At 47.7% G+C, this 27693-nt stretch overlaps 1 protein-coding gene across 2 annotated transcripts; it reads right to left on the bottom strand.

Moving 5' to 3' along the window:
* Positions 1–403: 403 nt before the first annotated feature.
* On the bottom strand, positions 404–23740 carry CSNK2A1 (casein kinase 2 alpha 1). Of its 2 annotated transcripts, XM_021527365.3 has the most exons (14): positions 23618–23740; positions 11783–11976; positions 10659–10770; positions 9672–9773; positions 9208–9258; positions 8457–8516; positions 7754–7837; positions 7273–7383; positions 6365–6466; positions 5376–5476; positions 4522–4670; positions 3176–3262; positions 2368–2520; positions 404–1526 (listed from the first exon to the last, which is right to left on the bottom strand). In XM_021527365.3, the coding sequence occupies exons 2-13, from the start codon at positions 11881–11883 to the stop codon at positions 2405–2407; spliced, it is 1176 nt and encodes a 391-aa protein (XP_021383040.1). In that variant the 5' UTR covers positions 11884–11976; positions 23618–23740; the 3' UTR covers positions 404–1526; positions 2368–2404. The 2 variants fall into 2 exon arrangements, with proteins under 2 accessions (XP_021383040.1, XP_021383039.1); XM_021527364.3 differs by having other exon boundaries at positions 404–2520.
* Between the last annotated feature and the right edge of the window lie 3953 nt (positions 23741–27693).

The raw sequence follows: 27693 nt of genomic DNA, 5'->3' as shown, positions 1-27693 counted from the left end.
GGACGCGCTCTGGCCGCCAGGGCCCGTTTAAAACCAGCAAAACCAATTCCCGAACCCTCCCCGATGGCCGCCGGACGGGGCATTCCCAGCGCTGGCGGGGCCGGGTAGCACACCCTCCATGGTGCTGCACGCAGTGGCTGCTGCCACCACTCAAAAAACCCCTCCAAACTCCCCCGTCAGTGCTTGGAGACAGCGCAGTGGGAGAACAAGTGCCCGGCCCGTCCATGAGGGCTTGTGACGTCCACAGAGCTCCTTCCATGCACAGGGGTCCGGGCTTCCTTGTGCAAGGGCTGACAGGCACGGGGGCCCTCCACCACTCCCGGTTTCCTCTTCCATTCTTCTCCTTCTGCAAACCTCCCTCGCTTGGAATAATGAAAGAACTGGGTAAAATGTCCTGCATAGCTCAGAACCAGTGCAAACAAGCTGTATTTTGTCATACTGGGTGCTTTTACGGTACAGCACATTGAGGTAACAGTCAACACAGTCCAACTTTCACATCACTTTAGGATATAAAAGATTAAGTACAATGGATTTCCACTGGATGAAGGCATGGAGGAGAAAGCTATCCTGTGTATGTGAAAAACCTCATCTCCCTGCTGGCAATCTCCATGTCCCATATATCAGTTTAATCCAGCCCACCTGCTCTATCCTAAAATTAACTAAGCAACATGGAAGCACATGTCCATCCTCTCCAGAGAACAGACGAGGGATGGGTGCCTGGACAAGCAGGAGCTGCAGGCCAAGGCTTCAGCACCCACTGAGGAAGGCGAAAATCACTCAATGTCCACAGGAACAACTGCAATGGCTTTGGGATGAGAGGGCACTGTGAGGCACAGGTGCCATCGTGCCTGCAGCCACACCAGCTGAGCCAGCCTAGCATTAGGTGACTGAAAACAAGTCACAGAAATCCAGTGAGTTGCAACAGGCAAACAACTAATAATTGGTTTATCACCTCAATTCCCCACCATCATGGCTGAGACAGAAAAGGAGGGGTTTTGTTATGGCAAAAGATCCTTCTCCCAGGAGATACTTTGGCTTTGTGACATCTGTGTAAGGCTTCTCTGCACTGCTCCCCATGGGTGTGACAGGGACATGGCCTGCCCAGGGCACATGTGGCTGTCACCACTCCTGTGTCAGTGTATGACCACCCCAGGGAGGCCTCTACACAGGGAACTTAAATCTAACCTCGATAAATAAAACCAAATGTTTATTTACACCAAAGAATTCCAACACTGGATCTTTCACATATGAAGGACAAAGTATATATACACAGCAAGGGGTAGCAGGGCTGTAACAAGGGTGCTTTTCCGTTGTCAATGATAATATTTGTCCACAATTACTGATCTACCATTTCAGTTTAAGTTAACGTCTCCTGGCTCCTTCCTCTCAGTGCATATTTACAAGACTGTGAGGTAACTGGTATTCTCACCACATGGCACGTGAGGGAGGGGATGGTGGGTGAAGATGTGGGATCGGACTTGGCGCAGTCTGATTTTTCCAGCTTTAAGTAGCCACCAGCTCGAAACCTATAGAAACAATTTAAAAACAATATACCCAATAACAAATTAATTCCAGAGATCCAAGCCAAGCAATGGCTGGAAGAACCCTCCACGAGAAAGGGGCTGATCAGAGCAGGGCTTACTCTACAGAAGCACCTGTCTAAGGAGGTGCCAAGGACTCCAACTGGATCAGTAACTTCATTTTTAAGACTAAAATTACATGCAAGGGGTGAGTTAGCATTCTGGTTGACTCCTAAGGAGACATTATCCAATCCAATTAGAATTTTGGACACTATCTGCACTTACTCTTTTTAAGCTTATCCCACCTCTCCCTACTGGAATTGTCTCCTCAGTGTACCCTGGCTGGGACATATGCAGGACATGGGGTTCTAGTGAGTGGTACTTTAAGAATCCCCTCCCCTGCCTCATGAAGACTTGGTTTGGTAGTCTCTGGAGAACAGCACAATCCCCCAAGGCTTGTGGAGGAATAATGATGGGAACATGAAGAGAAGAGATTTCCAGCAGGATGCAAGAGCTTGGAAATGCTGTTGATTTCATCTTTGTTATTACATGAAGAGTTGTTTTGTTTTTTGTTTTTTTTTTGGGGGGGAGGGGTGGGGGGGAAAAGAAAAACTGTCCAAGAAGTATTCCATCTGTAGGTATTTTCAGGGAATCCCCTGAGTTACGAAAAGTTCAAGTAAAAAAAGAAAAATCAGCCTATAATAATTTTGTATATAATGACTGAACTACTATAAATCCACAAGCAACAGTTCAGACACGGTGTCTCCAAAGCGTTCATCCCCTCCCTTCCCCTGCCAGGCACAAGCTGCGTCCTGAGGAGAGGTGGAGGGGGAAACCTCTTCCCCACCTGACTCAGCTCAGGCAGCAGGAGACAGAGCCCGTCACTACTGCTGGGCGCCCGCAGCAGCTGGAACCGGCATCCCCAGGGTGGTGGTGGCAGAGATGACGGGTGAGCCTGCTAGAGGTCCAAGGGGTGAAGGTGTTGGCACTGAAGAAATCCCTGGAAGAGACACAGGTAAGCAGGAATTAGAGTAAAAACAGCGCACTGCTATCCAGGACAGCTTCTGAAGTCAAGTGGGAGCTTTGTGGGTCAGTTATGTTTTCAGAGCTGCCAAAATAATTAGAGATAAAGTATCTGTCACTGTTCTCTGTAGTTCTGGGAATGGCACAGATTTGCACACCCCTTTTTGTCATTGATGGGCAGAGATATGGCAGGATCACAGAATGGTTTGGGTTGAAAAGGTAACCCTAAAGCTTCTCTCGTTCCAACTCCCCTGCCATGGGCAGGGACACCTTCCACTAGACCACGTTGCCCCAAGCCCCGTTCAACCTGGCCCTTAAACAATTCCAGGGATCTGACAGCCACGACTTTTCTGGGTAGCCTGTGCCAGTGGACTGTCCTTTAAGCTGCTGCCAGAAAATCAACTGCAAAGAACTTCTTAAAATGAGACCAGAAAAACAGGTCAGGCTGCCCAAGGCCTTAGTTATCAGACCCTCCCACCCACTTTGTAGCTCTCCTTGCCCTTGTCCCCAGTCCCGGGAGATGATCCAACACTGCCCTGCCTGCTGAACCCTCCCTCCCGGGTCCTCCCACCCACCCCACACACTCAAATGCTTCAGCACACCAAGCACCAAGGGGAGTTAACAGAACTGACCTGACATCATGCTCGCACTGCTGACAGGAGTGCTGCCACCCGCCATGTTGGACGAGCCCATCCGAGCCTGGTCTTTCACAATGGGGTCTAGGAAGAGCACACTACCAGTAAGTGCTGCCAGAGACCTGCTGAGGCACACAGACTGCCTGTGCCTCTGCGCTCAGCCAGTCCTGGCACTCTGCCTGTGTCAAATAACATCAACCATCATCTATTGAAATACAGACATTTCCACCAACTCCAGTGGGAAGCACTCAAGAAGGTACAAAGGTCACAGGATATCAGGGAAAAATCAGCTAAATGATGTCATGTGGGGTTCAGCAGGACTGTCTGACAGGAAATGACAAAGGACACTATGGCAAAGTTGATCTTTCTGTGCTAAGCAACTGTGTAATTGCAGAAAGCCAAACCCAGAATATGGGTGTAGCAAGCAGAAAGATTATCACTGATTATAATCATGTGTCATGTCTCTACACACATCTTACACCTCTGTGAGCTGTCAGGTGTGTCACTAGAACTTGTCTTCCATGAGATAACTTACTATTTATTTTCAGCTGCATGTAAATAAGGCTCTCACCTGAACAGGGACAACCCCTTACTGCCTCCCAGGCCTTCTGTGTCAGAAAAGGGAATTCCAAACTTTGCTGAGCTCAGCACTACATGTATCTTCTTGTGGACACAACTTAATGAACTGTTTGTCCAGCTCTCACATTCCCACATATTGGGTTCTCTAATGCTAATACTTGCATAACATTTCCCTGGGATTTTTCCAACAGGAGTAACACAGATCAAAACAGTCTGTTAATTACAGGGGTCCCTTCAGCAGCAGCTAAAAAAACCCCAAAGCCAAACCACCTGAGCAAATATTGACATTATGCATTGTTGCAGCTGCTTCAAACCCCTAGATATCAATAGCTGTGAAAAACAGCAACCATTTAAAAGCATTTACAGTGAAAGCAACATTTCTGCTTGCAAAATCAAGTCCTGAATATAGCAGCAGCTAAGCAATTTAGCAACAGGAGTAAAAACGCCCGTTTATCAACAAACCAGAGTTCTCTGGGTTTATCCAAACAGAGAAATCCATGCACACCTGCAGAAAGCAACCCCAAATTATGTGATTTAGGTGACTTTCCTTAATGTTACTTGCTGATTCATGGGCCCAACACGGGCACCCAACACTGATTCCTTGGCTAGTGGAGGTGGCACACAGAGACCAGCAGACTCAGCTCCTGCACTATTATTTGCAGATCAGGCTTATCATTGTTGGTATTCTCAGTTCCCATCTGCACAAGGCATGGGAACAGAGATTTCCCAGAGGCAGAACTCTCAGGACAGCAGCTGATACTTACAGAAGTAGGGGTGTTCCATGGCTTCTCTCGCTGTGAGTCGTGACTGGTGATCATATCGCAGCAGCTTGTCTAAGAAATCCAGAGCTTCTGGACTCACCAGATGTTGGTTCTCACTGTGGACAAAGCGCTCCCATCGCTTACGGGAGTGTCTGCAGGAAAACAGACCCTAATCAGGCCAGCCAGGGGACAGTGATGTCAAACCTCACTTTCTTAAGGAGCAAGAACTGTCACAGATGTCCAGCCCTGAAGGAGGCCACTGCACTGTGCAGCAGCCACGGAACTGAGGCATTCCAGAACGGGAAGCAGTGTCACTGTGTCTCCACGCGGTGGCACAGCAGTCACAGCCCCAGCACAGCCACCTCTGCCACAACAGTCCCTGCACGGCCCTGCCATGACCCCAGACAGCAGCAGGACTAATGCTCAGAATGGATTATGGGCCTAAAATTGCAGGTTCTGTCATCTCTTATGCACCCAACATGAGCTCCTTTTGAGTCCCACTATGAGGAGAAAAAAACATATATATAAATCTTTAGCAGCACCTGACTTTCTGCACTATAATGCTGAGAAACACCATTTTGTTTTTTTCCCTCCAGACTGAACAGGGCATTTGCCCTTCATGCTTTCTGCTCCAGTAGTTCCTTTATGGCCTGAATGACATTTAAAAATCTTTCCTCAGGTCCATTTCCATATAAAGGACTATGGGAAGCACTGGCAAAAGGGACCAAATGCACAAAGTGTCAATTCTCCAGAATCCTGGCTCTGATTTCTTCCACAAACTTTTGTTCATTTCAAGGTCTGTTGACAAAGCTGTTAACTGTCCAGGTCTATAAAAGAGACTCCAGAACTTGGCTCACCTGCCCAAAATGTCATTGAAACGTGGATCCAGCTCAATGTTGTATTTGTCAATGTAGTCATACAGATCTTCTGTCCCCAGAACCTTGGCTATCCTCACCAGCTGGGAACAAACACAAAAACAAGTCACTGCTGTGAAGGTATGATAATACCAGAGCCTGCATGAAGATACAGCAGCACATTCCCACGGGAGCTGGAACCTGATCCCAGCAGTATGAATCAGAAGCCACAGGGTCAGCCTGTGGCTCTGGCTTCCCCAGCCACACATCAGGAACATGCCTCCACTTACAGCTGGAGCTCAGTACCCCAGGGCAGCCAGGAGGGAGCCACAGACCCTAAAATCTCTAAAACCTGAGACCTTGAAACACTGCCTTCCTTAGTAGCATGAAAATATTCAAAACCAACAGAAGGGAAGGCAAGAATAACTGGTCAAAAAAGCAGAAACTCTGGATCTTGCATGTGAAAGGTGAAGAACAACCCCAGAGAGCTCCAGAAAAAAGGCTTGAGAATAGAAGGTCCCTGTTCCAGAATATTTGCATGGCAGTCACATGCATGTGATAAAGGTTTAAAAGTAAAAAAATTTGGTCTGAAGGCAACACATCAAAGATTTCAGAATCTGTATAAACCTGTACTAAATTCACAGTTTCTATACAGATTTGGGGGGAGAGTGGGTAGTTACAGGGGCTTTCCACATAACATAACCTCAGGAATAGTCAAACTATGTACTAGAACACACCAGCCTTAATATAACTATTTCTACAGCTTTTCCCAGACACCTACTGAGGAGCTCCTAAGTACAAAGCTCTATAAATCCATTGCTATTTAATTGGTTACATAATCTTGCACACTTGAGAAAAGGACTGTGGCTTCAAACTGAGCTAAGAAGCCATTAGAGAAAGGCTTAAAAATTCTCTGAATGACTTGATAGAAGCCTAAGCAGGAAACCTTCATGGTGCTAAGAGAACAGACATTGTACATGACCAGCTCTCACCTGATCATAGTTGTCATGGCCATGGAAAAATGGCTCCTTTCGGAATATCATACTAGCCAACATGCAACCCAAGCTCCACATATCCAGACTGTAATCATACATCTGTACAAAACCAGAAGGACAATTCAATTTCTAATGAATTAAGCAGAACAGACCTCCAAAACTAACAGGGTTCCCCCCTCCCCAACAAGGCGATATGAACACAGCTATGTCATGCTGGAAACAAACTGAACTATCTTCATGTTTCTTCAACCCTAAACAACTGTTCAGCTCGGTGTTCCAGTTACTCAAACTGGGATACAGCAATTAGCAGGACAGCAGGTATCCTAATTCCATCCCTGTCTGCCAGGACATTAAAGATCAGAGCTTTCTTCTATTTTCACTGCAGACTCTAATGTTATAAACCACTGAGAAATGTGTTGGGAAAGGAAGCATTGCAACAAACAACAAAAGGTGTGGACTCCTCAGGGTCCATGAACAGGTAAAGATGTGCCTTTTTCCAGAACCAGCATGGTCTGAAAGTCACTAGGAACACTGTGATTTCCATACTGTAAACTGCCATCAGATAAGGGGATGCTTTTAAAGCTTAATTTAGAAGTTCATGCAGTACTTGCTGTTCCCACAGGGGCTTTGTTTCATTCCTGTACCTTACTGCAAACATAGCCTTGCTAAAAAAATATTTAACATTTGTATTCCAAGATCCATAATGATAGTTCTGCAGCTCTTCCTCAGGTCCTGAGACTACTCATTTGTTTCTTTCATTCACATGGCCACTGCTCTCTGCCATACATTTTGGAACAGACTGTGTTTAGCTTCATCTCTCTAGACGTATGAATTTTGGGTTTATTACCTTGAAATGGCACTGACTTTCCATATCAAAGTCAGTAAGAAGTCCTGGTAATTCTTACCTGATAATCTACAAGAAGTTCAGGTCCTTTGAAATATCTGGAAGCCACTCTGACATTGTACTCTTGGCCGGGGTGATAGAATTCAGCCAAACCCCAGTCTATTAGTCTAAGCTAAAAATGGTAGAAAACAAAGAAAAAAGGCTCAAGGGATGCTCCAGATTACCACTGGCTGAATGACACTGGTGAACTTAGTATGAAGTTAATTTGTAAGTCTTCCATTTTCAATTAATTTTATCAGAGTGTCTGGTTACATATTCTCCCCAAACCCGTATCACCAAGCAGCCTAAATAAAATACCTCTCCTTACAACCCTGCCTCAAAAAGCAGCACAATATTCTCATTTTACATTTATCCACGCCATGAGAACAGAGTCCTCCTCACAGAGGTCTGCTAGAACCTCTACACAGGAGCACCCAAAAGGGATCCCAATTTGCCAAGAGAAAAGCAGGACCCCTCCCTGCCCCCCAGCCACCCCACACTACCTTTCTGTGCTCATGGTCAATCATGACATTGTGAGGTTTGACATCTCTGTGCATGATTCCCATGCTATGGCAGTAATCTAGAGCCTGCAGGTGAAAGAAAACAGATGCTGGAGTCACAAGAATGTGTCAAGTTAACAATATTCAAAAGTATTTCCACACATATCAAGACTAAATAGATGACAGGACTGTTAGATCTTGGACTAGACTCACTGATCACAGAAAATGCTGCTAGAGCCCCCTCTCAAAAGGAGGTACCAGCAACACAAGTGTCTTGACTTTGCTTTGTGTGCTTCCTCATAAAAATTGGAATTTCAGAGTCTCTAAGAGCATAGTTACTAGGCACTATTAATCCCACAAGCCCCCTTTCTCCTAAGGAGAAATTACTTAGTTCAGAAGAATGGATGAAGACATTTGACTCACATTACGCCTGAGCACAAACCCAGCCAGGAACAGCTCACAGTTTTCTTTTTTCAAAGGCTACATGTACTCCTGATTTAGGATTTTAAGGTATCTCAATGTACCAAAACACTGAAAAATAGACACTGACTTGATATTTTTCTGCCCAATTCTTCTATGGACTGACTCTTTCCTTCCCTTAGTGATACAATGTCACTATCATCAGTGACATGAGAACCATCTCTACAGGATTAGCTGACAGCAAATACTAGAAATAAACCAACAAAACAGCAAAACACCAACTTACCTTCAAAATCTCATACATGTAGAATCGAATATCATAATCTGTTAGTGTCTGGTATAATTGCTGTGGGACACAAACAAATCATGTCAGTGTTCAACATCCAAAAAAAACCCTGTTCTGGGCTGCTGGTATTCTCCCAACCCATCTGAAGGTTTAGTCTAAGTTTCTCAAGTTACTCCGACCCCACACATGACTCTGATCAGTCAGTTCCTCTCCCTTTGCAAATCCCATACATAGTTTACTTCCAGCTCTGCTCAGACAGCACATCCTGGTTCCTGTCACTATCTCCTTCTCGTTGTACCCACCCAGCACAAGCATGATGGATGGCATTGCACAGCCTTTCTTCTTCTGAGGCAGGTCAGTATGAAGGGACAAAGAAACATTTAAATCCCCATTCTCAGGAGTATGGAAGGCCACAGAACAGCTGTCCACATTTAAAGTGGTTCCAATAAATAGTTGTATACATAAAAGCCAAATGCCTCAAAAAGACAGGCACTGATGGGCCACAAGATAACAGATTCATCTGCTTGCTCCCAAGGTTAAATACCTCTTGGAATCTGCATTCTCATCTTGCAACTTTTGTGGCAAAATGGTACTGGTGGGCTAATTACAAACTTCTGTCCCAACTGCATTTACCTTTAAAAGCATTTCCTATGCTGGAAGGAAATGCCTACCCTATGTACTTTCCCTTCCCCAGAAAGAGAGTATGAGTGGTTTTCAAACACAAAAACAGAAGTCACATGCCACACTGTACCTTAAAGTCTGTGTTGTTTACATGTTCAAAAACCAGAGCGGGTGTTCGAGACTGAAACAGAAAAAAAAAAAGCAATCAGCCATGTTATGTTATGTTTCCACTTAGAATAATGAATTGCATCTTTTTTTCTACTAAAACTGCATAAATCCCTCTGCCTTGGACATATTTATGATTCCTCTCAGACAGAGAGAGCAGAGCCTCAGCCCAACAGCCTCCAGCAGCACTGTTTGCAGAGTGAATTAACTTGTCTCAGCTCACTGGTATCTCTTCCTCAAAGAGTGAGGGGCTCTGGAGGGACCTGTGGGGGAAGGGCCCTCTAAAAGAAGTTTATCAGATTAAGAGCTGATCTGATCAGTCAATTCAAAAGCAGGATTTACGAGCAGGGGAAACAAAAAGCCAGGTCAGAGCTGAAATCAAACAGAGCAACTTCACCCATAACCCCCTTGAGTTTCTCTCTTACTCACCACAGGATCTTTTACTATATCTGCAAGGGTGATTATATTGGGACCGCCTCGCAAGTTCTCTAAGATCTTGATTTCACGCTTGATTTTCTTCTTTTTAACAGGCTGAAGAATAAAAACCCAAAGTGTAAGATAAAGCCCTGCAGTAAAGTGAGGCTAATAGCTCAACACCCAGATGACAACACCCAGGTGACTGCAGATCAGCAAAATATACTGAAACCTTTGCAATTTCACCCGAGTATGCATCATACCAGTAAAGGCTCAAGTATCTGCTGTCTCCTTTCTAACCACACAAGCCTAACAGCTACAGACAATAATTCCAAGTGGAAGAGAGGCAGGAAGATGGCATAATTTAAAAAAGCTCTCTGAACATAATCTGATAGATCAAGAGGAAATGGCCTCAAGTAATGCCAAGAAAAAGTTTCTTCACAGAAAGGGTTGTCAATCCCTGGAACAGGCTGCTCCAGTGGTGAGGACATCATTGTTGAATAGATTTAAAAGATGTAGATGTGGCACCTGAGGACATAAATGCTGGGGTGTTGGCTGGACTTGATGATCTTTGAGTGCTTTTCCAACCCGCATAGCTCTGTGATACTCCAAGACTTCTTAACTGGCATGTGGCAAATGTTTAACTATGAGAAGTCCATGGGCTATTGGAGGGTCACTAAATGAAGGCCATGACAGCCTGCCAGGACACCAGCATTTAGAGAAACTGAGAATTTTGTAGCCAGCTGCTGAAATGTTGCTTAGCTCCAAATAAAAAGGTGTGGAACATCAGGGTTTCTTTAAGACAGAGCTTAATTCCTTACAGGCAGAGATCTAACTTAAGTGCAGGGCTTATATCAGGAGGCTCAAAACGATGGCCTGTTTCACTGAGTAACGCTCCAAAGCCAGGCTTTAAGGATTTCAGTTTTAGAACATCAAAAAGCCCTTTCTGGCCTCCTGATCACCTCAAGACAGATTTTATCTTTTGCCCAATCCCCAGCTCACCTTGAGAATTTTAACAACTACTTTTTCATTATTTGTAATGTTGATGGCTTCAAATACTTCACTGTATTTGCCTCGGCCTAATTTTCGAACTAGCTGGTAGTCATCTTGATTTCTGTGGAGAGAAAAGGTTAGAGTTCCAAAGGGCTCATCATTTCCATCACAATTTATAAACTGCTCCTTAACACTCCATCGCTGCCTCACTTCACAGACAAAAGGAATTAAATAGTGCCTTCAGTCTCCTGAACTGGATGATTTAAGAAATAGAAGAGAAACAGGGAGCTTCTATTTGTCCAAGAGATTTAAGCCAAAAGTATGGATTGAAAGCCCAACTATGTATTTCAGCATTAGCAAACTCGAACTATCCCTTCTCTATATATTTGTAAGCTCCATTTTTCCTTGTATGCTGGTAAAATTCAACAAAGCCAGTATGAGGAAAAATCTAAGTGCAAGGCTGTTTAAAAACGGTCTGGGCACAAAGCAGCACTTATGCTCAGATGACTGTGTACATTCCAGAAAGTGGGAACTGCACAGCTGAGGGCAGAACTCTGTCTGGGCCCTCCATATCCCAGCAGGAATGCAGAGCTATGAAGCTGCCACCACTGCTGTCTGATTCTGGGACACTTTAGTCATGAGCTCAATTTAGACACCTCCTTCCTTCAAAGAGAAGCAGCCATGTCTTTCCAGACACTTGCAGAGAGCTGAGCAACAAGTCATAAAATAGTATGTACCTACGTAAGTCTGTGGAGTTTCTTCACTTATCCAAGTCAGCAGCAACTTCAGTTTGAAAGTCTTTTCATTTCTTTTCAGCCCTGCACTCAGGACTGTTTGGATTGTTTCAGAAATAGATTTTCTTCCCTCTGAAAGGGGATGTTTCTCGATTACCTGGCAAAACTTCTTCAAACTTTTAAGGAAGCTGCTATAAATGTTCTTCCACAACTGGGAATTTAAAAGTTTGATAAAAAACATTTTTCTGAAGAGAAGTTGTGATCCTTTCCCTTGCCATCTGCCAAGAAGCGTGAAAAAGCCTCACGCAGCACAGTTGCCTGAACTCCCCAAGTACCACTACTCAGGATCCACAGGGATTGATCCTGGTGCAGGGACATCCAGAAGCAGCCCAGACTTACCCCCACTCAACAACGTGAGACTCATAGTCCCAGTACTCCCGGGGTCTGTGTGTGTTTACATCCGTGTAAACTCTGGCCCTGCTCGGCACGGGTCCCGACATATCAGACAGCTTGGCAGGTGGAAGTGAGATGTGAAATCAGAGGCGACCTGGTCTGCAGTGCTGACAGAGGAGAAAGGCCTCAGATTCCTCCACCTGCAGACAGAACATAAACCAGAGGTTAAATTCTCAAGGTACTTCAAAAGTATTTAAGTTAATCATTAAAAGCTGCTGCAAAGGGGAGGCTGGAGCCTGCCCAGCCACAAGCCTGGGATTTCTTGAAAGCCATTTGTCTGCTCTCCCTCACACAGGACTGGCCCCTAGCAAACCAACCCCCTGACCTGGTAATTTTCAGCACCTTGTTTCCAGCTGCTGGTTGTAGGGGTAACTTTCAAAAAAAAAAGAATGCCATGTGCTCTGTATCTGCAGACAGATCCCCTCTTTTTGACTCCAGACTGATTGCAGCCACAGGCTGCAACTCCCATCACAAGTCTTGGGCCATCCAATGTAACAAAACCAATTCTGCTGGGATGGAAACCAGCTTTAGTCATAACTTCCTACAGTCAAAACATTAAATCTGACTGCCCAAAAGACAACAGCATCTGTATTGGATTATGATGATTGGATTATGATTCAAACATGAAAGAAATGCACTGCTGCAAGGGTCTAAAGATGTTCCTTTGCATTCTGCTTGCCCAAAGTACCTTCAATCCTTCCTCCTTCCAATGCAACTTTTGCAAAGCTTCTGGTAAGTTTTATCAGTATTGAGACTGGTCAAAACCACTCAAAAGAAATTTACTGTATGTCAGAGACAAACACTTATCTTTATCCTGTATGTCTGAATACTTTATCATCCAGATCTGAATATTCAGGACAGCGGTAACTCACTACAGTTTTGTATCAATATCATCCTACCCAAGGTAAATGTGGTGTCTTTACATGTCTTTAATTTTTCACAAGGGGAAGTTAACACCCTTTTAGATGTTTAAATAGAAGAGTCCCCTTAGCTTTCAAAATAACTTACAAGAAAGGGAGCTGTATTGGAGCAGGGAAGAGCATTATTTGGTGTGCAGCAGCACGTGGCAGGGCCTTACAGCCCTGTGTATGTGCTCAAACAGTGGGCAACACTGTTATCTAAAATAATACACTTATTTGCTATGCCAAACTTATCCCTTCACAGAAAACGGGCAATTGCCAGACTGCAGAAGTAAGTAACAGCCCCATTAATCACACATTAATGAGAAAGACCAAGAAATCTGCTCAGAGCAGTTCACTTAAGCTACTAGAACATGTTATAACAGAAGAAAATTCTAGAAGCAAAGTCCTGCTGTTTATTTGGGGTCTGCAGCACTCCTGTGAGGACCCAGCAAGATCCACTGGCTGTGAAGATGGCAGAGGACCTGGGGACACAGGTCTGACATCCCTCACTGCTTCCAGAGCCAGAAATGCATGCAAGGGCTCTCTGACATGAACAAAGCCTCCTCAGGTGGGACAGAGCTCAGCACTGGGATATTTTTTGACCTACTGACACGCAAATGGTGTTGGTGGCAGCTTCAGGTAGACAGGGTTGCAGTAGTCCAGTACACAAAAGGGCAAACAGGGGATACAGCATTATCTCAAAATCCACTATGGAAGGGTGACTGAGGCCTTAGACCAATAAGAGAAAGATGGGGCACTTCAGCCATGTGTCCTGCTAATGGAAGAATATGAAGCATTCCTCAAAATATAAGTCTATTCCTGGATAAAATGCCTGGATAAAATATAAGTCTATTCCTGGATAAAATGCTAGTTCTCTCACAAAATACAATTTCAGAAGATGAGGCAGCAATCATCTACAACCTCAAAGCATTTATGTGGCATGACTCAGACACTTAGAAATTAGATGTCCCCAGGCATTACTAGAGCATGTAAGTTTACTAGAACAGTTTAGCATTGTGAAATGTATTAGAATTCAAAGTTCAATCACTGTGTTTGTGTTTCTTCTCACTCCCTGGGCTTCTGGCAGGAGATGCACTGGCCCATTTCCTCTGCCCAATTTCCTTGTGAAGGAATTAACTGAACTTATACATGTCTCAAATGACTTAGCAATTTTAATTTTTAAGCACAATCTAGTATAAATAAAGCACACATGACTGTTCCCCTCACCCAGCTTAGAAAGATCAGTTTCAGCACAAAAAAAACAACAACAAAAAAAAATCAATCACATTATCTAAAGATAGATCAAATTTCACAGTGGCTATTTTTTGTCACGTAGCTCTAGCCTAGCTCAAGCAGCACATTGTAACAGGCTGCTCAGAGAAGGGCTTTTTCAGGAAATCATCAACTGCAGCTTCTAAGAATGGCACACAATGTCTATTTACGAGGGTAGGTATTATTGTCTACTATTCTTTACACAGGAAGGGGAGAGAATCTGCACAGATAACTGAATTTTAAAGCAAACAGAGTCACAGGCATACACAAACTTACCCTGCCTGAAAGCTGCTCACTCTCTGCTCAAAACTGCCAAGGAATTTGTATAGATTTTTGGCTTCAGTGCCCCTGGAGGGGGATTATTTTGCAGTGGATCCAAGCTCTTTGGCAGAAGGGAATGACACAAATAAGGACAGATAATGGGAACAGGTGTTGACATACAAACATCGGTCGAGCCTGCAGTTTTAAAGCAGAAAAATCTACAATATGAGCAGCAATTGCACCTAGAAAAGTGCCCTGAGCTTGTTATAAAATATTAGTTCTGTTTCTGCAGAATCCAAACAGAATGTTGTCATTTATTAATTCCTGCACTGATGACAGAATCATAGAATAATTTACTTTGGGAGAGTCTGCTCAACATCATCTAACCAAAGTAGATGTGGTGAGATCAGGGTCCGGTGTAGCCTTGAGCATCTCCAGAAACAACATTAAAATTTTAATTTCTCTGGTAGAGAAGTGTTTAACTAGGAAACAAACATGAGCTTTTAGGCAATGTACCAGAGGTCACAAAGAGAGGAAGACAAAACTCCCAAGCACAGTCTGACATGCTGTTCACTGCCAATGCCTGCCTGTGCAAGGACACAGAGCAGGGCTTCTCAATCAATCCCTGTGGTGACACCCCTTGGACAGATATCACCCAAAAGGGCTCACATGACAGCTACAGCTACACCATGCCAAAGTTTCACTGTTGGCTTCTCCCATACAGGCCTGTCCTCAAAAATGCCGTTGGAGTATTAACAAACTGATAATTAGCTGATTTCTTACACAGCAGCTTTATCAAGAGGAACCCTGCTCATCCCAGACAAGAACAGAGCCAAACACAGCTCCTGTCCAGCTGACAGACTCCAGGGGAGTACCCAGAGACAAATAATTGTGCTGCCACCATATAGGAATTTTTTAATTGGAAGGCCTACTAATTAAAGAATATCAGTTCTTAAAAGTTTGAATTCTTCTAACAGTAGCCTGTTGTCTGAACAGTTTGGCAAGCTTAGACATTTTGTGCCTGAAGTTCAACAAAATGGTAAAAAGATGCTTAATGTTCTCTTTGACTCTGATTTTTAAAACATTTTAATCTAAACCAGTTACAAACCCCCTCAATTTTAAAAAGGGATGTTACCATCCTTACAAATGCACTCTAATTCTAAGGGCAACCATGCCCCCATAGGGAATTCAATATTTTGTGAAGGATCCATACTCCCAGCACTACTCAAATTAGTACAGGAATTTCCTACACCCTCTGTCCTTCCAGATGCATACACTCAGAGCAAGTAGCAACAAAACACAGCTAAAAAAATCCATGCAGATTAGTTTCTGAGAAACACACCTACTTCGCCTCTAGTAAAATTTGCCTTTTTTTTTTTTTTTGGTCCAGAATAACTGAGATACCAGAATGACTTTTTTCTCTTTTTAAATGGAAATGTTCTTGGCATGGAACCTCTCTCAAGCAGTTACTCATTCAGAACTTAAAACCTATGAAGTTGCCCCAGTATGATCCAGCACTTACAGAGGCTCCCAGTGAGCTGAAAGCCGAGAGCTTCTCAGAAGACTGAGTCCAAAGGAACTCACAAGTGCTATCCAAGTGATGACCTTTGTGGATAAGGTTTGGAGTATAAATAATGTACCCAAGAACACAAACACCGCTTGACACTGGCTTCCCTGTGGATTGCTGTTAACAGCATGCCTTGCCCTCAGTGTGAACACTATACTGCCAGGAAGATCCAAGTTCATCCACAGAGAATGGAGTGAACCCAGAAAACCATGTTCAACACCACATAAACCTGGTTATTCCCGATGACCCACCTGAACTCTGCTTCAGTGAGCCCGCAGTAGTCCCAAAGGAGTGAAACAGGCCCTGAACTGCAGCAAGCTGAACTCGAAGAGCCAAGAAAACATTTCCGTAGCTTTACAAATTCCAGACGAGCTCACCTTCCTCTTGAGGAGAAAGCAAAGTGGACAGATTGGCCAAACAGGTCTAGAGACTTTCCTCTCACTTCTACTTTCCCCATGTAAGCTCATTACAGTGGCGATTGTGCCAGCCTAAGACTGTAAACAGGCTGAGACAGCAGCGGGTTTGTTGTGAGAGAAGAAAAGCTCTGTCAGTGGAGAAGAGCAGAATTACAGTGCAGAGTCTGGAACCGAAAGGTTATTCTCCTTCTTTTATCTACAACTGCAAGCAAGATGTTACCTTTCATAGCAGAAAGCTTAAACCAGCCTTTAAAATCATGAGTGTAAAATGTGATTTGGTAGGGTGAGCAAGAATTACAATTATCAGATAAAATTGTTGATGATTTCCTTCACATAGCCCTGTAATGCTCTCAGGGAAGTGCACTTGCTCCTTCAGAGTTTGGAGAATATCTAATACTGGAGAAACAATGAAATTAAAAATCAAGACATGCCTAAATATTACAGTACTGCTTGCTGACAGTCAACATCAATCAACACCCAGCTTACTTTTAAAAGAAATAATAGTAACAAACTTCATTTAAAAATATGCTCTATTTCACAAAAGAAACCTTTTTTGTGTGTTCTCATGATGCTGAAACTTCAGCAATACAAGTAGGGAACAAATGACCTCCAGAAGTCCCTTGCAACCTATATTTTTCTGTGATTTTACAGCTAAAATAGAAGCAAGCCTGGATTAACAAAATTGACATTTTATATCCTTTCTTTAAGATAATTTCCCTTCTAAAGGGACAACATTGACAGAAAAGTAGATTTTAAAATCTGAGTTTAGGAAAAAAGCTTAGGTTTGAAATCAAACTTTTCTCTGGGTATTGTTTTGGAACAGCACAGTCTGATTTAACTGCATCTTCCATCTAAATTATTTTCCAGATTTCTTTTAAATAGCTGGTTGCATCCAACTGTAGAGAAATAACAAATGATAACATAATGACCTCAACATTCCCTTAAAAAAGAAACATGAACTGTTGTGATTAATTCAAAACAAGACATGGCCAGTCTGTAGGGAGAGCAGTTGACAGGTTTAGTTATATTGCAAGAAACATCTCGGAGTAATTCTGCACTAGAAGCATCCTAAATTTAGATTGGCTCTTCCTACATCAGCTCTACTGATTCCTCTCTGAATTCATCACGACTCCTGCCAATGAAGAAGTCATCCACTCTAATGAGGATCACAATCTATATGGAAGCCACAGAATGGTTTTACTGTAACTCCATGGTTTATTATCCTCTTCACAGTCTTGGGGACAACTTCACTGTCCCACTTTCCCAACTTGGAAAGCAGTGTGTAACATGTCTGTCACCCTCCAGGATGTCCTGGCAGTGGCTCTGGTGCCACACACTCTCCTGGCAGAAGGTCTGTCATGCTTTGTCTTCCTTTTTGTTCAGATCTCTAACAGCTGAATTTTAGCAGCACTCACATGAGCCCTCTATGGGTCTCCAGCATCTCAGCCTGGTTGGACATCTGTCCTTTGCCAAATATCAGTGCTGGCAACAGCACGTGGACCTGGGGCAGAACACTGGGATCACCTCCAGCAGCAGTGAGAGGAATGCTGCTCACTCCATCTCTAAGGGACTCTATGGACAATTTCCCAAGATCATGAACATTATTATTTTCAGAGCTAAGTTAGTTAACAGCACATGGAACAAAGGGAAAGACCCCAAAACACAAAGACCCTAGAGCTGACCTTGGACGAGGCCATGTAGCTGCAGAGGGCAGCAACATCAGCAAGACACCCAAGCCCCAGCAGCCGAGCACAGGCTCTGCCTCTTTCCCATGCCTGCAGCTTCTCCTGCCACCCCTCCCAGCACCCAAAACCCCAGCGGATATCCTCCCTGCCAGTGCCCAGGACTCCTGGCACCACCCGATAAAAATGGCTGCAATATAACCAGGCACTGCCAAGCTAACTTGTCTGTACACACACACACACCAAACAAACCAACAACAAAACTCTTCTGCTTGCACCTCTTCCCCAAACTGACAGTTCAGGCCGAGCAGGGAGTGCAGGAAAAGCGGGGGGGATTTATTTTGGAGGAATATCCCTTCAGGTCTGCCCTAAAGCCAAAGCAATACTTCAACAGGAAGCAATTCGTTTTTCTTTCAAGAGCACTAACAAAACTAAATCTCCTACTGCTGGAGCTTTGGACAGTATTCCAGTTACCAAAACTACAGTTTCTGAGACCCCAGCAACACCAGGGAACTCTTCCTGGAGGCTCACAAAGGGGAATGTTTCAGCAGCACTACGGGCTGACATCAGGTTCTACTGGCAGCATCCTCTGGAAAGTTCTACCTCCCTAATTGCTGCTAAGTGACACAGTTGTTTTCCTCATTAATTAGTAGGCACAGAGGACTGCCAGGACAATCATTCAGCTGATTTGACTCCTATGGTTCATGTACAGAGAGGGATTTAGGCAGAACTCAGAAAATTGACCTGTACCAACCATCTGTAGAAGTTATAGAGTTTTAATTGATCTGATCATGCAATTCCTAGAGGCAAGAACAATTACCAGAGTGAAAGGATAAACCAGAGGACACTGCCTGTAACCATTTCTTCAAGAAATCCCTGAGATCAGCTGTTCCATGGAGCAGGCAATGCACCACAAACCACCTCCAACCCTCAGCCAGCTTCAAGCAGGCTCAGCAAGAGGCACCTGGTACAAACCCCTGCCAGCAAGTGAAGTTCTGACATAATTCTTGAAAAATTTATCATTATTAACACAAGATGAAACTACCTACCACCATTCCAAGAATCAAATGGAAAAAAACCTCAGCTATTAAACTCCAGCAATCGGCACTCTCTTTTATACCTTACAAGCCCCCAGTAAAGCCATTGTGCCAAAACTTGTAACTTCATTTGTAAGCTCAGTTGAAATTAATCTAGATGCTGCAGAGTGAGCAGAAAGCCCTCTTTTTCCTTCTGGAGTACAACCAAGCATGGAAGAAAGGCTGGAATTCAACAGCACACTGGTAACAGATAGAGAAACCTGTGAAAAAGGCTGCAAGAGAAGGAACACTGCAGGAGCTCTTGATTTTCTAGACTGGAAATTAATTTGTTGTGCGCGTCCACGCTCATCCATTTTCTGAACACTAAAAATAAAGACTTTCTGACAACTCACACGCACATGTGCAAATATGCTCTGAGAAAATGCCTTCTCCAAAGGCTTTGGTAACAACAGAGAGAGGTACCTTTTTGCTCCCTGGACACACAAGAGGATTTGGGGCCACTTCTTCCCACCACAGGAAGACCTTTCCCACCCAGGGAAAGCAAGTTCTGGCATGTAATTCTGTATGAGCACGCTGGATTCTCCCTGAACTTGGCTTAATTAAAAGAGGACTAATTTAGCCTTTGGTTTTTCCAGAAAGTGCAAGGGCAGAGCCTACTTCTCTGCAAAAACAGAGTGAGTAACTTCAATTTTCTAGGTCTTCTGTTAACACTTCAGACTATCCAGTGGGAAACCTGCAGCCAAACTCTTGCCTTGACTCAAAATTGTTTTTCATCTAGGACACAATTTATTCACCACTCACATGAAATAAACTGCCATAATATGATACAGCCATTACATAGGCAGGAACTGGACAGCCTGCTTTAGAAACCACCTCCCTGTAAATGGTAGTAGTAATTAAAAAATAGAACTCAGTAAGGAGGACATAACCTAAATCTCAAAACTCAACTCCGTGGAAAATTAAAATTATTGAAGTTGTAACCTTCCAAATGTGAGTCTGTGGTGGTACCAAGTCCTCAAAGAACTCCAAGCTTCCCTTCTGCTCTTCAGCCTCTCAAAGCAGCAGTTTGAAATGGGTAATAAAACCATTTGTCCAGAACGGTGTGAAAACAGGAGCAGATGAGACATGGGCCAGGCTCATGTTGCTGCTTCTCTGCTGGACTCCTAACCAGAACATATCCACAAACCACTGATCCCATGACCACATCAACAATCCCACTTCTCATCAATCTTTCCTACCAATATGCAAGTTTGGCACCTTGATGGAAAAAGGGGCCAAGAATCAGCTTGAAAAAACACTTTACATTCAGCAACAGCACTGACACCAGCTCAAAAAGCTGCAGCCTCCTCTTCCAAGCAGTTTTTCAGGTTCAAAGGAGAACTCCCTTTCTCCAATTACATTCTGTAAATTCCAGGGAAGTCAGCTCTTGGAAGCCCCTGGAAGGAGATATCCAAGTTTAGAAAAATTATCCAAGAGCTGTCTTGCAACAAATGTTTGCAGTATCTCCTGATCTTAAAATCTTTTTTTTTTTTTTTTTTTTCCCTCTCAAGACCCTTATGGGACAGTAAGATCTAAGGTGGCAACAATTTCATGCACAGAGATCTAAAACAGATATCTTAATGTAAGCAATTCCATAACGGAGGAACAGTGGAGGTGATAGGTCTGGTAACCCAGAAATAAATCCCTGCCTCTTCAGAAATGTGACACAAAATTAATCACACCACCACAATGTCACCCATTTGCTTCTCCTGTCTTCCTTTCCCTTATTTCTCAGAGGACATGAGGAAAGACAAAGAAAATTAGTTCTGTAAGGAGAAAATGGAGAAGAACTGAAATGGAAGTGGAAGGACACCCACCATTTAATAAAATTGGGAAAAGTTGGGTATGTGTCCCTTTCATCAGAGCAGAAAAGTTTCTTTCTCTACAACTCCACAAACCTATAATCACCTTTCAACATCTTATATACCCTAAGATTCCTACTTCCAACACATTCCATGCTGATGAACCTAATCTGCATTACTTGAAAATGCCCCAAATACCAAACACTAAATATTTCCATGTCTCGCCTTCAGGAGATAGTAATTTACCAAGTCAATTCCCAATCCCAGGTTTGCATCTTCATTCTTGCATCTCACCAACTTTTTTCAAGCAAACAAATACCAGTAACTCCCCCTGCACAAACCTCAACAACCTTAGTGTCATGCAGCACTCCATGATCCAATTTCCTCCACATTTGCCAGGACCTACTGCCAGTTTTAACATCACTTTTTCAAAGAGCCATATTCCCAACATCCAACAAGCCTCATTTTCCCCCATCTATGAACCCATGAGCCCTGCCAAACCAAAAAAACCTGTTCTGACCCTCCCACTTGGAAGTGTCTGCTTTCTCCTCCAACATCTACCTCTCACCACAATTGCCCATGCTCTGTGCCTCATCCCCAGATCTTCAGCTGCATGAGTTTTTGCTTCTTTGCTGCAGAAGACCATGTTCCCTTCCTCAACCCTGTTTCAACTCCCCACAGGCAGCAGCTGACTGGCCAAGCTCTTTGTTCTGAGTGCAGAACACCCAACTCAACCACCACACACACTGGGAACAAGACGACAGCAAATTTCACTAACAACAGAAATTATGCTGCCAGGTATTGACATAAATCAATAGAGAAAGGTGAAATAATGGCAACTTCTCCCCGTTGGCAAGATGAAAGGAAAGGATCACTGCCCACCACCAAAGATGGACATTCTTCATGCTCAGGGAAAGGTCTGGACCTTTACAATTAAAATTTCCCTTCCCTCTCTGGAGTCATCCAAAGAGAAAAGGGATTCCAGCCACAAGGCCTAGGCAGATCTCCTGAGTGCAGAGCACTGCCTGCCCTGTACCTGGGATCAGACACACCAATCCCAATTTCCATCTTCGAGTTACAGACATGGTGTGTGTCTCCACAGAACCCGTGCTGTAGCAGCTGGAATAACCCTAATCCTAGTTTTAGGGCTAATTAAGGAATTGATAAAGCTTCACACTTTCCCAAAATCTCGCCTCCCACCTTGCCAAGCTCACTCTCTCCTCTCCTAGCACAAATTTGCCCTTTTCTACATCACTCCAAATCAGCAATCACAGCACGAGTGATTCCTGTCCCAGCTGATGCACCCAGAATCCACGCTGGATTCACATCCAACACCCAGGATGGCTGGCAGGATGGCACAAGCCCCAACTCTGAGTCTGAGTAATTTGAGCAATTCTCTTTCAGAAAAGAGAGAGTGTTCAAAGAACAAAGAAATCACTCCCAGCCCCAAGCAGAAATGCTGGGTGTCCACTTGCTTTCCTCTGAACAGCTGCCACTGTGCCCAGTTCCCTCTGGCAGGGGCTCTTCCCAGCCCATTTGTGGAGTGCACCCAGGATTGAGCTTCCATGAGGAGCCAGGTGAGCACATGGCACAACTCTCTCCAAGGACACGTGCCCAGTTTCACAGCCTGGCACCAGGGTCAGTGCAAGAGCAGCCCCACAAGGCCCCAGCCCAGGGGCAGGTTTGAGCAACACAAATCCAAATCATGAGAGACCCCTCTCAGGGATACCAGGGCTGGAAGTGACCCACAAAGAACATCAAGTCCTGGCCCTGCACAGGACACTCTAGCAATCCCACCTTGTCCAAATGCTCCTTGAACTCTTGGGGCCGTTACCACTGCCCTGGGGAGCTTGTTTTAGTCTCCATCCACCCTCTGGCTGAAAAACCTTTTCTTAATACCCAACCCAAACCACCTGCAGACAGCTCCATGTCATTCCCCCAGGTCCTGCAACCGATCACCAGAGACCACAGGTCAGTGCCTGCCCCTCCACTTTGCTTGAATATTCACAATCCAAACTTTATTGGTTTTACCCGAAGCCCTCAGTAAGAAAGAATTAAGTGATCTGACACACATGGGGTTCCATAATCTTATCTGACCCTGCTCTTACAAACCACATTTTACCAACAGACACACGGCTCTCGGTCCCAAGGCACAATTAACTAAATTACAGCGGGGGCAAGCCTGACCACCACTGCTTGCACAGACTGGTACGGAAAGCCGTGAGAACGACCTTCCCCTCCACCCAGAAAGGCCCAGAACGGAGTCCCTGCGCAGCCGGGGGTGGCAGCGAGCACTAACAGGCCTTTCCAAGCCCCTCCGCATCTCCCCGCTTCTCCGGGCAGGGCGGGGAAGAGGCACGATAGAGCAATTTAGGTAAATAACACCTACACGGCCCGAACGTGCGAGCGGGGAGAGCTGGGGGAGGGGCTGGCTCCCGTTCCGCGGGGCTCTGCCCTTCCTGCGCGGCCGAGGGCGGCCTCGCACCGGGCTGGGGGCAGCGGGGCGGCCCCTCCACGGCCCCTGCCCGCTTCCCCGGGGACTCGCAGCCCCTCCGAGGGCAGCAGGCGGCGGGCCGTGCCCTTCCCGCCGCACCGGACCCGCCCGCTCTGCCCGCTCCCCGTCAGCGCCGCCGCGGCCCCACTCTCCTGAGGGGCAGCCGCGGCCCCCCGGCCCACACCGCGCCCGCGGCGGGGGAGGGGGGGGGGCGGAGGAGCTCGGAAGGCGCAGCGGCGCCTCCCCCCCGCCGCCCGCTCCGCCCGCCACCGCCGCGGGGCCCCGCTGGGGCGCCGGAGCCGCCGGTACCTGGCGCGGCCGCTGCCGCCGCCGCCGCCGCCGCACACAGACAATATGGCGGAGGCACAAGGCTCGGCCGCCGCCGCAGGGACCAGAGCGAGGCGCGCCGGAAACGGAAGCCGCGCGGCCCCGCCACGCGCCGCGGGGGCGTGCGCAGGGCAGGGTGGAGCTCGCCGCGGGGAGCTATGGGAGTTGTAGTCCCTGGTGGTGGCGGCGCTGCGCGAAGGACGCGGGTTTGTTCCCGCTCCGTGTCCAGGTGTGTCCCCGTGAACCGCAGGAAGGTGGCGGGGTCCGTGTCGGCTTCCGCAGCGCCGGCGGGAGGCCCGACCGTGAGCTGTGGCCGCTTGGGCCCAGCCCCTCTATGGGGCTGTGTGCAGGGCCCGCCGCCAGGGGGCGACTGTGGCCTGCGGAGGTGCCCCGGTACCGGCGCTGCCCCCGGCCCCTCCACCGGCCCCGGCCCCGGTCCCGGTCCTTCCCCCGGTCTTTCCCACGGTCCTGTCCTGGCCCTTCCACAGCCCTGTCCCTGCCGCTCTTCAGCCCTTCTCTGGCCCTTCAATCAGCCCTTTCCCGGCCCTTCCACCGGCCCGGCCCGGCCCTCCCAGCCCCGGGCCGCCGCAGAGCGGTGGGTCCCGCCGTCCCGCCCGGTCTGTGGGGCCCCGGGCGCTGTTCATGGAACGGGTTTATCCCTCTGCCGAGAGAGCAACCGGGCCAAGCCTTGACCTCCAGTGCCCTGTGACCTTCTCTCTCTGCCTTTCACCTTTTTAGCCCAATTTCTTGCCGTGCAGCCCAGAACATCCCTTTTTTCCCCAAAGGACTGGCCAGAGAGAATGGTCCACCTGGCACAGGCTGAGCTGGGGGTGACCTCGAGGTGGGAGAAAAAGCATCCAGGTTCAGCCTGAGGACGAGCAGGAGCCTGGGCTCATGGCACACTGGGACCAGGGCTAGCTGGGGACACGCAGCTCTGGTCACTGTCCTCCCAGCCCATGTCCAAGCTCTGGCCCGAGCTGAGCCAGCCTGGAGGGGAAGAGGTTGTGCTGAGCTATGTCTGCACCCCTTTGACCCCCCCAGATCTCCCCATGCCCTTCGTAAGGGAGCCAGCCTGGCCTTCCCCTCACCTCGACCTCATGGAAAGCTGAGCACGGCCAGGCTTCACCCCACTTCCCCCCCGGTGTGGGAGTCCCAGGGGAGGCCGCTGGCCCAAAGCTCGCAGCCCCTCACCCCGGGTCACTCCCATTAGGTAAAGGAGCAGCTCGTCCTGGCGGGGGTATCTCCCTCTCGCGCTTTCCTTGTATTGTACGGGCCTGGGTCATCGAGGAAATCTTACAGGTCCTTCTGCTGCCGAGTGGTCACGGGGGAAGCCCGGCCCCCTTCCCCCCATTGTCAGCGGCCGGGCCGTATCCTCGCTCCAAGCCCCGGCCCCTAAAAATAGCTCTTTGTCAGGCGATTGTTCCGACACCTTCGCGGCGGCATTGACGTGGGCCGGAGCGGGAGAGCGGTGGGGTAGGTGGAGGGGAAGGGCTGGAGGTCCCCCCTGGGACCACTCGGAGGATTTGCTGCTGATAAGGGCTCCTGTTGTGGGGAAATGGGCTCCCGGCGCGAGGCACGGTGCCGAAGGCCTTCCCGTGCCGCTGCTGCCCGCTGGTCACCTCTGCCCCACCTGCCCCAACCCTCCTGCCAGCCCCGCGCCCCACACCGCCCTGGGTCACCAAGCAGGGGAAGTGTCTTCCCAGGGCTCCCAATACCCCAGTTCAGATCCTGCAGGGTGGTGTCCAGTCCTGCCCCCCAAAACCAGCTCCCCTGGGTATCCCTGCCCTGCTCACCCCATTGGAGCCAGGGCAGGCAGGGGCAGCCCTGGAGGTGTGGGGCTGCTGGTGTGTGGATAGGGCACATTTTGGAGGGTTTAAGGCCATCCCTCCAGCACTGTTCCTGCCTTGAGGATCTTCACCAAGACCTTTTCTCAGAGCTCCATCTCCAGCCAGGGTGCGTGTTTGATTGAGTGTGGGCCCTGCTGTGGGATCCCAGGGAACCAGCACCACTGCAGGGCTTGTACTGGGAAAGGGGCTGTGCAATGGAGACATCCTGGGACAGCCCCCTCCCTTGTCATCCCCAGCCACCCAGTGCCAGCTGAAGGTGACGACCCCCTGGGCCCTCTCCTGCTCAGCCACCCCAGCTGCAGAAATATTTCCCATGAAGAGGTTTGGATTAAAATAACCTCCTGGCCCAGATCCCTTTTTTCTGATGTGGCTGGAGATGTTTGCCCACGGCCCTGCTGGGTATCCAAGCCTTGACCCTCCAGGCTGCTGTCCCCATGGTGGGGACATGCTTGTCCCCACATTTGTCCTCTGCCCGGCCTTCAGGGACGTATCCCTCTCCCATCCATGCCCGGCCTCTCTGACTCAGAGCCTCTGGCCCTGCTCACCTGCTGTCCACAGGCTGAGCTGAGCCCCCAGGGCCGCTGGCTGTGGGGCAGGGCACGGGGCCAGCCCTGCTCTGATTACCCCCAGCGTTTTTTCCTTTTTCTTCCTTAATTTACTGAGGGCTAAATCCAAATATTACAACTTCCCCTCCGCGCCGCTGGTTACGCAGGCGGCCCCGGCCGGGCATTGTCTTATTGTTTGCAGAGGGAAGCTCCAGCGGGAGATTAACCTGGCGTTCACCCCGCGCCACGGCCTCACACCCTGTCCCTGCTGCGGGGCTTGTGTCCCCAGGGACCGCAGCTGGCACGAGGTCCCAGCAGGGCGAACAGCTCTGAGGGGTCCAGGGCACGGTGGGGACGTGGCGGGGTGGTGGCAGCCCTGCAGCAGTGCCCACTGCGCCCCTGGGATATGTGGGACCTCGGGGCATTCTTGCTGTGCATCCCTTGTGATGGTGAGGATCTGGCAGGTGTCTTGGGGGTCTCAGGCAGCCCCTTTGCCCGTTTTCTTCCCCAGAGACCCTGGCAGGATGCTGGAGGGTCATTACAGTCTGGGTCTGCTGGCATGGGGAGGTAGACAATGCCCAGCACCCCCACCTGGAGGACCATCGTGCTGCCCCTTGGTCATCCCATCCCGTCCCGTCCCGTCCCGTCCCATCCCATCCCTCCCCTCCCTGATCCTTCTCTCCACCCTGCCCTGGGCAGCAGAGATGTGTCACCCTGTCCACTCTCAGTGCCATCTAGACCTTAGGGGTCCCTTCCCAGTCCTTCACCCCCAGGTGCAACAGTGCTCAAAGGGACCTGTGACACTCAGTTGATGGCTGTCACTGTCACAGGGAGGATTCCCCAGGCAACAGGCAACTGAGCTTTGCTCCAGGATAGACTGGGGTCTTTATCATGAGACTCCCTGGGAAGCCCAGGGAGGGTCAGGCAGCACCCAAAGATGTTGCCAGAGGACAAGGAATGAGTAGGGCTGGATCCTGGCCCCAGAATACATCTTTGCGTCCTCTATCCCTGTCTGCCTCCTCTTGCTCCGCTGACTCAGACTCAGACAGGGTTTGACTCCACAGCCCCATCCTGGGGGTGGTGGGTCAGGAAAGCAGCACTGCCCACGGACTGCAGGCTCTGCCTGACCCCTCTGCCCTCTGTCCTCCCACACCCCATGGCCAGACCGACCTTCCTGTGTCCCTGCATGGCCATGGATCCCTTTCCAGCAGTCCTGGTGCATAGCAGTACCAGGGGCTATCAGGTGCTGCCCCTGTCACTGGGGCTGAGCCCCAGCCTGGCCCCTGCCCAGCAGCTCCTGCCTGGCCAGACCCAGCCTCATCCATCCCAGCAGCAAGGCAGCTCCCGGCACCCGCGGGTGCAGCCCTGCTGCATTCCAGCCTGGCTGGCCAGCCTGTGGGGAGGCTGAAATATTTGGGAGGGGAATGGAGAAGGGAAAGGGGAAAAAAAATAATAAAATAAAAATCTATAAAAAGAAAGTTTAAAAACACAAGTTAAAAAATAAAAAAATACCAGGCACGGAGTGCAGCTGCGTTCTAGTTCCAGTTCCCAGGTGATGTCAGGCCTGGAGCCTCTCCAGCCCTGGCCCCTCAGAGACGGTCTTTGTGGGTTCAGCACTGAGTGTTTTTCCTTCCTGAGACTCGGGGACACCTTCCTGTCTCAGAGA

Source organism: Lonchura striata, chromosome 17 (assembly GCF_046129695.1).
Source record: "Lonchura striata isolate bLonStr1 chromosome 17, bLonStr1.mat, whole genome shotgun sequence".
Taxonomy (NCBI): domain Eukaryota; kingdom Metazoa; phylum Chordata; class Aves; order Passeriformes; family Estrildidae; genus Lonchura; species Lonchura striata.
Note: the sequence above shows the minus strand (reverse complement) of the source record. Positions and strands in the feature narration are given on the sequence as shown.